Source organism: Acanthochromis polyacanthus, chromosome 20 (genome assembly GCF_021347895.1).
Source record: "Acanthochromis polyacanthus isolate Apoly-LR-REF ecotype Palm Island chromosome 20, KAUST_Apoly_ChrSc, whole genome shotgun sequence".
In the NCBI taxonomy this organism is placed as follows: domain Eukaryota; kingdom Metazoa; phylum Chordata; class Actinopteri; family Pomacentridae; genus Acanthochromis; species Acanthochromis polyacanthus.
In genome coordinates, this window is record NC_067132.1 from 23,902,805 (window position 1) to 23,915,521 (window position 12,717).

Below are 12,717 nucleotides of genomic sequence, written 5' to 3' on the forward strand. Positions count from 1 at the left end.
AACTGTGCCGGGAGAAAAAGCAACTGCTGATCCAGACAGTGTGAAGTTAAATGATTTTGGACACCAGCAGCAAGAGGGAGGGAGCGGGATTGTACCTTGAGAGGTATACACAGTAAAAGTGAGGTTTTGGGGACTTTTGTGCGCATTTTACGCACCTTTGAAGTGGATGACGGTAGCGTAAACAGCTGTTGGATCGATATCCCCAAATCAATTCTTTTTTTTTTGAAGGGGCGTTATCTTTGACTTCAACGATTTTTTTTCAAAGTCATGCCACGTTTGAGATTACGCCTGTGATGGGCTGATCCGCCTCTTGTTTTTACGCTCAGCTGCTGCGAGAGCTCAGAGAGGCGAAAAGTTACCGAAGTTGCCTTTCCTCGTTTGCCTGGTTTCTTCTTCTTCTTCTTCTTCTTCTTTTTAAATTCTCGGATCTCTACTCCCAGTCCTCCTGTCCTCCCCAGCATGCCTGGCTGACGCCTGACAGGAATGGCATCGGCTGTGTTTGAAGGGACGTCGCTGGTCAACATGTTTGTCCGGGACTGCTGGGTGAACGGGATCCGGAGACTCATCATCAGCCAGCGCGGGGAGGAAGAGGAGTTCTTCGAGATCAGGACTGAGTGGTCCGACAGGAACATTTTATACTTGCATCGGAGTTATTCGGATCTGGGGAGGCTGTTTAAAAGACTGCTGGAGTCCTTTCCTGAGGACAGAAGAGACCTCTCCAAGTCTCCAATGATAGAAGGTGGGTCTTCAGGCAAATAACGCACAATAATACAGTGTCACAGACAAAACAGCGTTTAATAAAGGCTATATTTCAGGATTTCATTCTAAATCAGGGGCGTAGCTATACTGTACACATTGTGGTGCCATTTTCTCTGGAGCCCCTGCTACTTTCTCCATGTTTTCTTTATTGATTTATCTATTTTCAGTGAAAATATCCACAAATATTTGTAACTTCTTTGTTTTTATTTAGCCAAAAGCCCCAAAATATTCAGTTCTAAGTAAAATACAGTAAAGAAAGGAAGCAAATTCATGTGAGAAGGCAAAATGAGTAGATATTTTTACATTTTTGGGCCAATTAAATACATAATTTTATAAATTTCTAAAATTGCTGTTGATTAAGCCTGATAGATTATGTAAAGAATAAGATTTTAAAAAGAAGGACTTTATTTATTGGTCAGTTAGATTAAAAAAATAGAGCATAATAAAGAACAAAACAACAAGACAAAAAATAAAAAACATAAAATAAGATTATTATCAACAAAGTTATGGACTATGTACACCTGTAAATGTTCAGATTTGGCATGATGGGTAATTGTACTGAAATTGTAGGACTCTCATGGCATGTAGAGTTATACATAAAAGTTAATAAGATAACTCGTTATTCTACTTGAAAAGTTATAAAGATAAAATTAGTGTTATCAACAGTGTCAGTTTGTTATTTATTTAGGTCTTTCACTGCAACATAAATTCTCCAGTTATTATATTAATACTAGTCACATTTAACTCATTTGAAAGCTCAGGTTTTATCTGTTTCTTTCATATCTGGACAATTTCTCCGCTGTAGTGGATTCTGCAGAGGAAATCTTTGCCTCTCCCTCCACAGGAACATCCCCGGAAAATTGTATTCCTGTTTACATTCATCCTCAGATAGCACAACAGCTGCTGTTTGGTGCTTTTGTGCATTTTTGTGGATTGCAGTCAGACCATGGTGGCAGAACAGCTGCATGGAGTAAAAGTTTAACAGCAAATTTGAACTACTGAAGCATTTAATTTTATTTGTAGGTCATCACCTTTGAGTCATGGGTTGATGTCACCATAATGGGACTAATTATTCAGCTGATAAACCTTTATCTATCTAAATACAAGAAGATAACACAGTCAGCCTCATCAGTGAAGGTTTTGGGTTAATCTGACCTGCTCTACCTCAAAGCCTACATTTACAGGAGTTTGTTCAGACAGGTTAATAATTCACAAAATCCACTTTAGGTTGTCACATTAGCAGACCTATCACATAGCCTGTGGACCACAAGACCTGCATGCTGACAGCAGGCTTCCAATCCTTGTCAATATTTAGGACCCAAAGAACTGACCTCTAAAGTCTGTTCTCATGTTTTTGTGACTAAAGGGTTGGATTCCCTGTTGAGAAATGCCTAAAGAACCAACTTGGACTTCCATGTGAGAATCTGCCCTTTACAAGTGATGCATCACAACTCTATAGTAGTGGTGGAGTGGACTTTTACGGAAGCTCTCTCTGCTGCACGGGGGAAAAAAATACTACTAAAGCCAGTTTTTAAATCAAATGCAATGACACAAGCATTTCTACGCTTTACCAATCAAACTTTATTTTGTAGAACCTTTTCAATCAGCTCAGTGCAGTTCAAAGTGCTTCAAAGACGACTACATTTAGGGATAAGTTTAGCAGTGAATTGGGGCCTTTTATGCTTTCTCCTCATCTGCATGGCTGCATTTAATGATTGATTTTAGCATTCATCATCTATTTGCTTGCCAGAAACAGTTTCCGTCAAACTATAAATTTGCTCTTTGTTCGGCCAGATATTCACTTTATGGTGATATAAAACATCCAGCAGAGTGCATTTTACTGTGATAATAAATGCATGTCCTTGGTATGGGGGGAGGAACCACACTGGAGGACATCCAAAGTCTGCACAGAAAAGACCACTGCTGTGATATAAACGTATTTATACGTAAACAGTTACACCAGATGTCAGTGTTAAATGTTGAGTTTTAGGTTTGCATTATTTTCTGACACAGATACATGCACATACAAAGTTCTTGTGACTTCAAAATTGGTGATTTAAATTCAGAACTAAAGCATTACATCTTCTGCTTCTTATATTAGATAAACACTTACAGAAAAATCATGAACACAAAGCTGAGTGCAGATTTGTCTTGCTTTGCTTGTCAAATTTGAACTTTAAGGATAATAATATCTGATTATTTTTCTTCATATATCACCCAAATTGTCATTGACCACCCATGAAAAATAGCAAGGAAGTTAACAGGCTAGAATTTATGAATCTTCTGCAAAAAATCCTCCCTAAAATGAGTAGCAAATTTTAATGCAGTGCTTAGTAGAGGGCGGTGTTCTGCCATCTGTAGATTGACCCTATAGGCCTCAGGGTTTGGATCCCACATTGTGGTAACCTGGCACTGCCACACATTTGGCAGAACTCCTGGCTTGTTCTGTGTTTATGATCTCCCACAGCCTCCTTGGCACTTCCCTTTGTCTCGACCCACTGAGCCTATACAAATGTTTGGAAACATCCCTTTAGTGGCGACTGGAAAGCTTTGCTTCCTGCCCAGACACCGAAATAGCTGACAGAGTTGTTGACAGCTTCGCCGCTGCTATACTGCTCTGACTGCAGTGCATTTTGGGAAGAGACGCTTCCTATCTGATGACTCACTTTTCACTTCTTTAATCTGTCTGTCCCCCTTCATACCTGATTACAGCTGAATGATAAATGCTGTGGTATCAGTGCTGAGGCAGACATCTGTGTTCCTTTAGCTTTCATTGATGGATCGTGAACCACAGGTTAATAACATTCCTCTAATGGCCTTTTCCTAATTCCTACCCTCTGTTCAATATTTCATTTACGTCCCTTCCAATTGCAGATTGAAAGTCCTGACTAAAATAAACACACACCGTCTTTCTCTGTCTACTTTGCTCCGGTTTCTGGCTCTGGTCATGTTTCCCTGTTTCTGTGCTGCGCCTAGGCAACAAGGAAGGCGTGCAGAGCTTTACAGACTGATGTCATGATGAGAAAGAGGGTAACTGAGAGAGGAGTGGACTTCCCATATTTAGTGCTGCTGCTTAGTTAAGGCTTCATCGCACTTACCTTCCATGTGACCCCCAGAGTGAAGGCAGACGGGAAGTGATTGCTCACATTCCATGTGAAGTAGATCTCATCGAGGAATGTAGACCGACTCCTACGTCAACCCAGCCTCTACTCCCTACTAAAGGAAGACTCAGCAGTTTATTAGTGTAGCAGAGTGCATGATATGAGCACAGTTCTTCTTTTTATTTTGGACAGTTTTAGAGAACTATGTGCAAGAAATGATCTATTCAGTACTTCTCATATATTGCAATACAAATGCCATAGTTCACTCAGTAAACAGATTTCAACGTGCACATAAATAGACAAACAATGAATGTAGACTTCTATGTAGTGAATAGAGAATGAACAGGAGCATGGTGCAATAATAGGTGAATTGAAAAACTGTGGAATATAAGATGAGATGCCTTTATTGTCATTGTTTTCATAATACAACAAAATTGCAAAGTGCCAATTTTACAGTGATGATCTATATACAACTTTAAAGCATCAAACTGACTCCCACACACTGTCAAAGTTACACTAAAACAGGTATTCATGACATTTTCGTGCTCTAGTGAAAAGGTTTATTACAAGCATAAGCTATTTTTTTTCTGATGAAGATCTAGCACTAAATGTCATAAATTTGCAAAAAGTTTTTCGTCTTCATATCATGGCTGCTTGATACTTGCTGTGAATATGGGGTAGAGAGTGAGATGAGAAGATTTATATCATTCACATATCTGCAGATTAAATAAGAAAGTGCAGCTAGTTAGCTTAGCACTGCATAAAGACTGCAACAGAGGAGAACAGCTAGCAAGGCTTCTTCCAAAGTGAAATATCCAACCTACTGTATCTGTAAAGCTCACTAGTTAAAATGCTTGTAATATGATAAGCAAAAATGACATGTTCTGGCTTTACACTCTGGGAAGTTACTGCACTGATCAGTGATCTTCGTGGTGCCGATCGGCAGAAATTTATCTGACATTCACACCCACTTGTCTCAGTTGGTTGCTCATTTTTGCAGAAGTGAGAAGAAGGAGCCAGAGCTTGAATTGACTCAGTTTTTGCATGAATTATACAGCTGTTTCTGTCACTTTTCAGCGCTATACAAGGAATACCTTCCAGATACGCATTGTTATCTGCGTATTTAAACAATATTATTTCCCAAATCTCCACATGACCTGGACTTAACTCTACAGAAAGGAAATTTACTAAAATGTTGAAGTCCTCTGTTAAGTTTACTAAGGGCAGCAGCAGTACGGCTCAGGTGAAGGAGTCCGACATGCAAGTTGTCAAGAAGATTAGATTGACAGATATTTAAATAAATACCACAAGTATCTGGTATAAATAACACAGATTTTACATGAATGATCTAGAAATGCTAGAAACCAATTTTTGTAAAGTTAATCTGGTGCCTATGTAGAGAAAATGTAAAGACTAATATTATTTACCTACACGCTGGCTACAAAGCTGTATATCACATAGCAGCTGCGAGACAAAGATATTTCTGACATTCTATTTCTGTTGATGTCCACTGCTTGTTACTAAGCAACCAGAAAATAGCATGTGGCCAAACTGCGGCGGGCTCGCGGTCGGATGATTAAGTGTTATGCCGTTGACATGAGCTTATCAGATCCTTGCAGAGGATAGCTGTGAAATGTGGCGCTTACAACATCTGATGACTGTTTGAGATAGCGTGTTTAAAGAACATGCGGACACTGTTGAGGCCCTGTTTAACACCTGCGTCTTCCATCTTATTTCAACGTACATAGCAGATGAAGTGTCTTGTCAACACGGCATGCAGCCACAGACTCATTATGGTGTCAACACACTCGTATTTACTATTGTGAAGCTCTATAAATACAGTCACATACTTTCCTTAGAAAACTGAGATAATAAAGCTAATAAAAGCAGTCACAAGTGCTTCTTGCCAAAATAGTTTCACGGAAGGATAGTCAGCTCTGAAGCCATCCAAACGGACTGAGTAATGTTGGAGAGGAGACAGCGTTGCATAATTACTTTTAACACAAAGATCACTGTAGCCAGGAAGCCGGAAATAGCCTCTTGAAAATGAAACAGGAGGAAATACCCTCAGGGATAGCTAAAGGAGAAACTATGGCTGGTCACTGTTTTTGAAGGTATTTTGGGAGGACCACCCCATAATTGAAATAAACAGGGAAAAATTGTGGTTAAATAAACACAGAAATATATTTTTGAATGACGCATGGTTTCAATTTTGCGTGCAGTGCTTCTGATATTCTCCTGAGATGCTGTGCTTTTCCCTCCACCCTGCCTACACTGTATTTTGGGGATTTGTCTTGTGCTACAGTGGGAGTAGAGGTGCTGTAGGAGTCATCTAGTGGAGCACTGCAATTTTCGATGTCAAGACTGTTGCGTTTGCGTAACCTCCAAAGCTAATTAGTGGATGGGTTGCATGTACACCTCTAAAAATAAAAACACCTCCTTTTATTCATGTTGTGTTCCATGTACAGCTTTAGTGTGATGACGGCAGTGATTCCTGGAAGGCAGAATATCTGGTTCAAATCAGCAGAAAAGCATTCTTATTTGTAGCCTCCCCATTTTGTCTGATTAACATCATACACAAGCATCTCATAGCAGCGACTATCTGTTGAATCTACTCTCTATAACTGACACATTATCGAACTACACACAGCAAATTTGCTGTGGTTAACTTGATTAAGTGTTGTGCAACAGCAGTATGTCGCAGCAGCTGCTACAGAAAACACACTTCTCTTTTGCACATTAAGCAGGCCTCCTTTACTTCAGCTTGTTATGACAGAGTTTTCTAGTTTTTGCAGTAAAGATAATTTCATCACCATCACAGTTTAATTCCCATGTTGGATGTACAGATTCAGTTAAAGTAGACAATCAATTTGTAAATGTAACCTTGCAAATGTAAAGGTGAAAACCACATCTCAAACTCATGTCTGTGTATTAAAGTTACATATTTAGATGTTTTCTCCCCATGAAAACGAGCACCTCCTGTCTTTACATGGATTCGATGCTACTCTACACTAGAATGTACACTTTTATACAATATACTGATACATTATATGATATAATATATAATATAATTTGGTATATATGATATAATATGCCGTATACTTCTATAAAGTCCCTGCCTTTCTCATTATGCACCCCTTGCTGCAGCTCGAGCCCACCAGCTCTCCCTCAATTCTGCTCACTGTAAAACTATTCTACAGGACACAGTGACACATTGTAGCATTTGAACCAAAAACAGATTCTCAAAAAGAGTAACAAAATGGAAAGCCTCAGCTTCCAAGTTGACAGGATTGGTCCCTTAAGTTTGTGACATAACTTTAGAAGTCGGAATCTGTGTTTTTGAGACTGTCATTTGTACTCTGCAGTTTCAAGATGTGTCTTCTAGCATATAAAAGCCACATGTTAACGAGGAAGAACAAACTTTATTTATCTGCTCCTTCACATATTTGAGCTGCTAAATACTTTCAATTGTGACTTTGCGTGTCCCACGTTTTCTCTCAGGATGAGCAGCGTTGGACTTCAGTGTATTTATTGTGTCTAACATCACAATGCTCCCATGTCTGCACCCAGTAAATAACATGCACTTGATTTTATTCCTTTCATAATTTTAGTGTGCTACACATAAGACATAAACTTTGCTAATCTTTCTCCATGAATAGCAACCTAAAAGACTAGGCGTGGTTTAAGGTCTCTGCAGGGAAGTCATCATCTAGGCTGTGTTTCCATTTAAGACGTTAACTGCTGTTAACTGAGACTGACTTGTAGCCCCTCAAGGCTTTAATTTTTCAGTCAAATGTCCCGCTGAACCACTAGATTACAAATGTAAGAAGATAGCTTGAATGGATGGATTGGTTTTTCAATACTCTGGATGGGTTCTGATACTGTAAAGATATTTTTTTCCTGACCAGAGCTATTTACAGGAAGACAGTCTGAAGCTACAGTCTGTACAACTGTCTTCATTTAATGGCCTCTCACTGCTCATTAGATATACTTTTTGATGTTTGTAATATTGAATATTGGCACTAAACTCTAAAAACCTTACACATAGGAATATCAAGTCACATTGCTCTTAAAAAGGATTACCTAAACTGCATCAAACTTGAATTTCAGCAGTTCTGTTATGAATACAAACTGCAATAAATCAGCACAAGCACATATGATTTGAAACATTCACGAAGAAAACCATGAACAGGCTTTAAAGGGAATTTGTAAGTTAAACAAAGGAAGATCTGAGCTTGAGCCTCTGCGAGAGTCTCACTGGTGATGATTTAACTGCCCGATCACTCTTCACGCCCCCTGGGAATGATGTCATCAGTGTGGGCCATTATAAATGGATGAAGCTGTGAGTGTGCACACGGTCGCTTTAGGCTCTCTTACTCAGTACTTCCATGTAACAGTAACCGCCGTGTGACTGCGTTTTCGCCTGTACCACTTGCATCAGACGAGCACCTCATCATGCGGCTGCAGTCTTCATCATTATTCTCCTCACCACATCCCTTTGTCAGCATGGCAGTAAATGATGCTTTGCTGACTGCTCGCTCTCATGGGCGGCAGCCTTGTGTTGCTAAATGTGCTGATTTTACTCTCCCTCTGCCTCTTAAATCGTGTTATCACAGACATTGTTTTGTATCCCCTCTTACTTTCCTCTCTTATTACTGCTGTTATAGAAATGCCAGCTTTAAAGACAATGATATGTGGTCTTTTTTTGATAATTTTATGTGTGGTAAATATCAGGAGGTATTGTTAACACAAAGGTTACTGTAATAAAAGCTAGATCACATTTTCTTTTACAGTTAAAGGCAGTTTTTTTCTAAAGTTGGGATAAATTTGAACCCATGTGGCTTTTTGTGTGCTGAGAGATAACATTCTGATGGCAGTAAAGGTCATAGCGGCTGCCCCTTTTTATTGTCCAGGCACAGAAATAGTTACACTTGGCATTTTGATGGTGGGAAGATTTCTTTGTACCTCAGATGCTAAAGTCTTTTTTTTTAAAAATAGAGATATAGTCAGGTTGGACTTAAGGGAGGTTTTCTTTTGGATTGCATTATGCACAGAGGCATTAAGGGAAGACAAAACTGAAAATTTCTAAAATAATCTACTTTAAAACATTGGATAATTACTACACCAATTAGCCAGATCCCTCTTGTGCTCCCACAACAGTTGTAACACATTTGGGCATGGAAATAAGACATCTCAGGATATTTTTTTTGGTGCTTGACACCAGAATCTCAGAAGCAAATCCTTTAGATTGTATGTGCTGCCAGGTGGGATATCCATGTATCGGGTTTGCTCCCTGTGTCTGCTTGATCGTATTGGGATCTGGTGAGTTTAAAGGCCGGTTCAATGCCTTTGGCTCTGGTTATGCTCCTCAAACAGTTTTCAAGAATTTTTTTTTCGAGGGGTGTGCTTGGTCTGCAACAATATTTAACAATCGTACCAAGTGTGCTGGCATTTAGCTGGTACAATGCTCACAGTTTAGCATTTTAGCATGCCAAAATGAATCCGTATATGTCAAATGGGTGCTACAACACAAAATGCAATTCAGTCTGATAGGATTGTCGTTGCCTTTGCTGAGATTTTCTTCCTCAACCAAATCTACATGTCTGATGGTGTTAAACTGTATCTGAAAGGCTCAATCAAGACTGTATCCAGAAGGCACCAGTGTCAGCACCACATTTCAAATCAATCCATCAGTGACATCATGATATATGACTTTCCGCAATGTATATCCACCTCAAGATGAACTGTCATTGAATGACCAAAGTCTGGAGAATTCATCCTGCAGGTACCTTACATGTCTGTACAGGATTTCACGGCAATTTGTTGAGATAATATAGTTGAAACTCCATGACGCTAAAACAACAAAGCCTGTCCATCAAAAGTTACACAAAGATGGGATTAATTAAAGAGCTGCTGAGCTCATTTTGTTGGACTTTTGGTCCAAATGAGCAGCTAAACCCAGTGTACATTATTCCCAAAGCCCACCATAATGAAGTCAGTGCCTTTCGATGTTTATGAGATCTATTTGTGTGCTCACAGGACTGGTAAAAATCAAAGAGGCAAGCGACATAGAGGAGAAGCTGAACGAGGTGGAAAGACTACTGAAGAACGCCATCAACATGCCATGCAAGGTTAGTAATTCAACTAAAACAACATATTAAAGTAGTACTAGTTTGCTAGCATGCCATATTTACTATGTGAACTTTGCTCCACAGTATTCCAGGTCAGAGGTGATGTTGACCTTCTTTGAGCGATCACCGCTGGACCAGGTGTTGAGGAATGACAAAGTCCACAGAATCCAGCCATGTTTTCAGAGTCCAATCAAGATATCAGGTACACGTTCTCATGTAAACTCACTGCTGACATCTCTAATGTCATGTTAACCTATCTGGTGAGGTAATGCTGCATTCTGTACTTTGTAGAGATCATGCGGTCCAATGGATTCTGTCTGGCCAACACAGAAACCATTGTATTTGATCACAGTATCCCTGAAGAGAAAGAGAGACCGTCATCCACTGACTCTGTAGAACATACGTGAGTACGACCACTCATCAATATTTCTGCCCCTTTTCTGTTTCAGTAATTATTACATTTACCTTGAGATTGGTTGAAAAGAATTTGAAAATCATCCAAAGAGCCACATTCTTTGACCCAGAGTGAGTCAATTATGCAAGCTGGTTGCAACTTAATACAAAGTCCCTGCTTGTTTTCCCACAAACGCAAGGATTTCCATGTTTGAGTGTACGGTAATTGCTTTGATGAGTGAAGAAATCCTTGAATGTGAACCAACCCTAGGACCCTCCAGCCCCTTTGTGCAGCACAGGAAGTGTGTCTGTGCACCTCTTCCTTCCCTGGGTGTGTGTCGGAAGCAAAAGAGGAACACATTCCTCTTCACACAAAGCAAGATTTTACATCACTCTTTAATGACTAATTACATTTTTGCTGCTGCAACGCTCCGACCTCGTCTCTATCGGTCGATGCAGACAGTTAACACAAAGCCTCAAATCATTTACATGAAACTTAGAATTCCTTGGATAAACTACACAAGTCCTTTCTGTCCTTGGAGTAATTTGTCTTTCGTTTCCTTGTCAGGTATGAGGATGGAACAGAGTTTTTGCCAATGGAAGCAGATGTGTGCGACGAGGAAACAGAAGCGTATGTCACCAACCTGTCCTACTACCATCTGGTCCCATTTGAAACTGACATCCTGGAATGAGGACGTATCTAGCAGATGCCTGTCGATGGAAATCTCTGAGAAATATGTACTCTTCAGTGGAACCAAACTATGCAATGCTGCACAAAGCTGCTCCGATTCAATGCTGCTCTACAGTTAGTGTAGAATATCCACCGAAACATTAGAAGAAGCAGCCACAACAGCAGCACCACTTTGTTTTCATCCACTTTATGTGACGTCACCAGTGTGCCTCATCCTTTTTTCGTCCTGAGACTGACTGTGAAAGGCTTTCAGGTGATGGAATACCACCTGTGGGAGCCACAGTGAAGTCCTCTGCAATGCTCTGAAGCATGCTGCTTGGCCACTTTAGCGTCTGTGGTTTGTTGTATGACTGCGATCGGTGGCGTGAGAACCACACGTGAGCTGATTTTTGGAAGCAAATGTAACTTATTGGCCCATTTATTCTTAATGAATTGACCAGCACTCTTTCTTTTTTACTGAGTTGGTTTGTCTTTCTTGTTTGTTCACTCATGGTTTGCTAAGAGATTTGTGCTACTGCAAAGACAGAGAGCCGCCATGAAACTTTGTGTATTTTCCTTGTTTATGGTGCAGTTATCACCAGCATTTAGCATTTTGCTTGTTTGTGTACCAGCTTAAAACTCATAGGATAAGTCCTATTTTGTTGCTATGATATGCAGTGACGTGCCTGTACTCTAAGAGCAAGTGAAACTAGACTGCGTGGATTTGAGATATTTGTCGACTACTAAGGATAGAAGACTAGAAACAGATATTTCTATAAGCTGGTGCAATGAGCAAGAATTATGAAACTAAAACGAGCTGCAGTTTGCTAGCATAAGCTGGAAAATGATTCTTCAGGGTGCTTTTGTTTCACTTGGTTCTTTGACTACTGTCAAACTGAAGAACGCAAAAGAAATAAAGTGTAATTATCATGTTGTCGCGACGCTCTCTTTCCAAAATGAGAAACTTAATGCTGGCTATTTGGATTTTTTTTTCTTTTTTCATGATGTTTTGCCTGAATAATACATTAGAATGTAATCATGTCAGACATGTGGCTTGTTTGTGTTGGCTCATTTTAAATTCATGAACAAATAGTTGGATTAATGAGGGCAGAGACCGAGTGTTGCCGTTAAGGTGGAAAACCGCATCAACTCAGTGCTGTTGTTGCCATCTGACGATAAATTGGGGCAAAGAAAGCTTTGTTTATTGGTCCAATTGAGGTCATTTCTATCCCGTTCTGTAAGATGACATGAATGGGCTCAGGCAGACAGCTGACTACAGTCTCAGTGAATGTGGGAGTCTGCAGCTCGGCCTGTGATGGTGAAACAAGACCTCCCTTTATCTAAGGAAAGACAAACGACCTTGCTATACTAAAACTTTCTATAGAAAAGTTGCGTGAAAATGGCAAACACTCGATTAAAATTCATGCCTTTGTATGTTTATAGGTCCTTCCATCATGCGGAGGACACTTTTATTCCTCAAGCTGAGACCATGAAACTCGGTGGAGCACTGCGTATGTTTGAATGCGACTGAAAAGGCTAAAATGTATGTTTGTGTAGGCTTGGCTGCCATTGTTTTGACAAGTTTTGTCACCGCGGGGAGTCACTGTGGCCTTTGAATGTAGGCTAACAGCTTGCATCCAGGTTTCTGCCCTTCTAAATACAA

General features: G+C 39.9%; 1 protein-coding gene across 1 annotated transcript; it reads left to right on the forward strand.

The window, feature by feature from the left end:
* Positions 1-12,717, forward strand: pxdc1b (PX domain containing 1b). Its single transcript, XM_022199388.2, has 5 exons — positions 1-739; positions 9,900-9,991; positions 10,076-10,193; positions 10,283-10,394; positions 10,953-12,717. The coding sequence occupies exons 1-5, from the start codon at positions 484-486 to the stop codon at positions 11,074-11,076; spliced, it is 702 nt and encodes a 233-aa protein (XP_022055080.1). The 5' UTR covers positions 1-483; the 3' UTR covers positions 11,077-12,717.

Coding starts and splice junctions, on each gene's coding strand:
- pxdc1b (XM_022199388.2), top strand. CDS start 484: ATGGCATCGGCTGTGTTTGAAGGGACGTCGCTGGTCAACATGTTTGTC. Junction 740..9,899: donor CAAGTCTCCAATGATAGAAG/GTGGGTCTTCAG, acceptor GTGTGCTCACAG/GACTGGTAAAAATCAAAGAG. Junction 10,194..10,282: donor GAGTCCAATCAAGATATCAG/GTACACGTTCTC, acceptor TGTACTTTGTAG/AGATCATGCGGTCCAATGGA.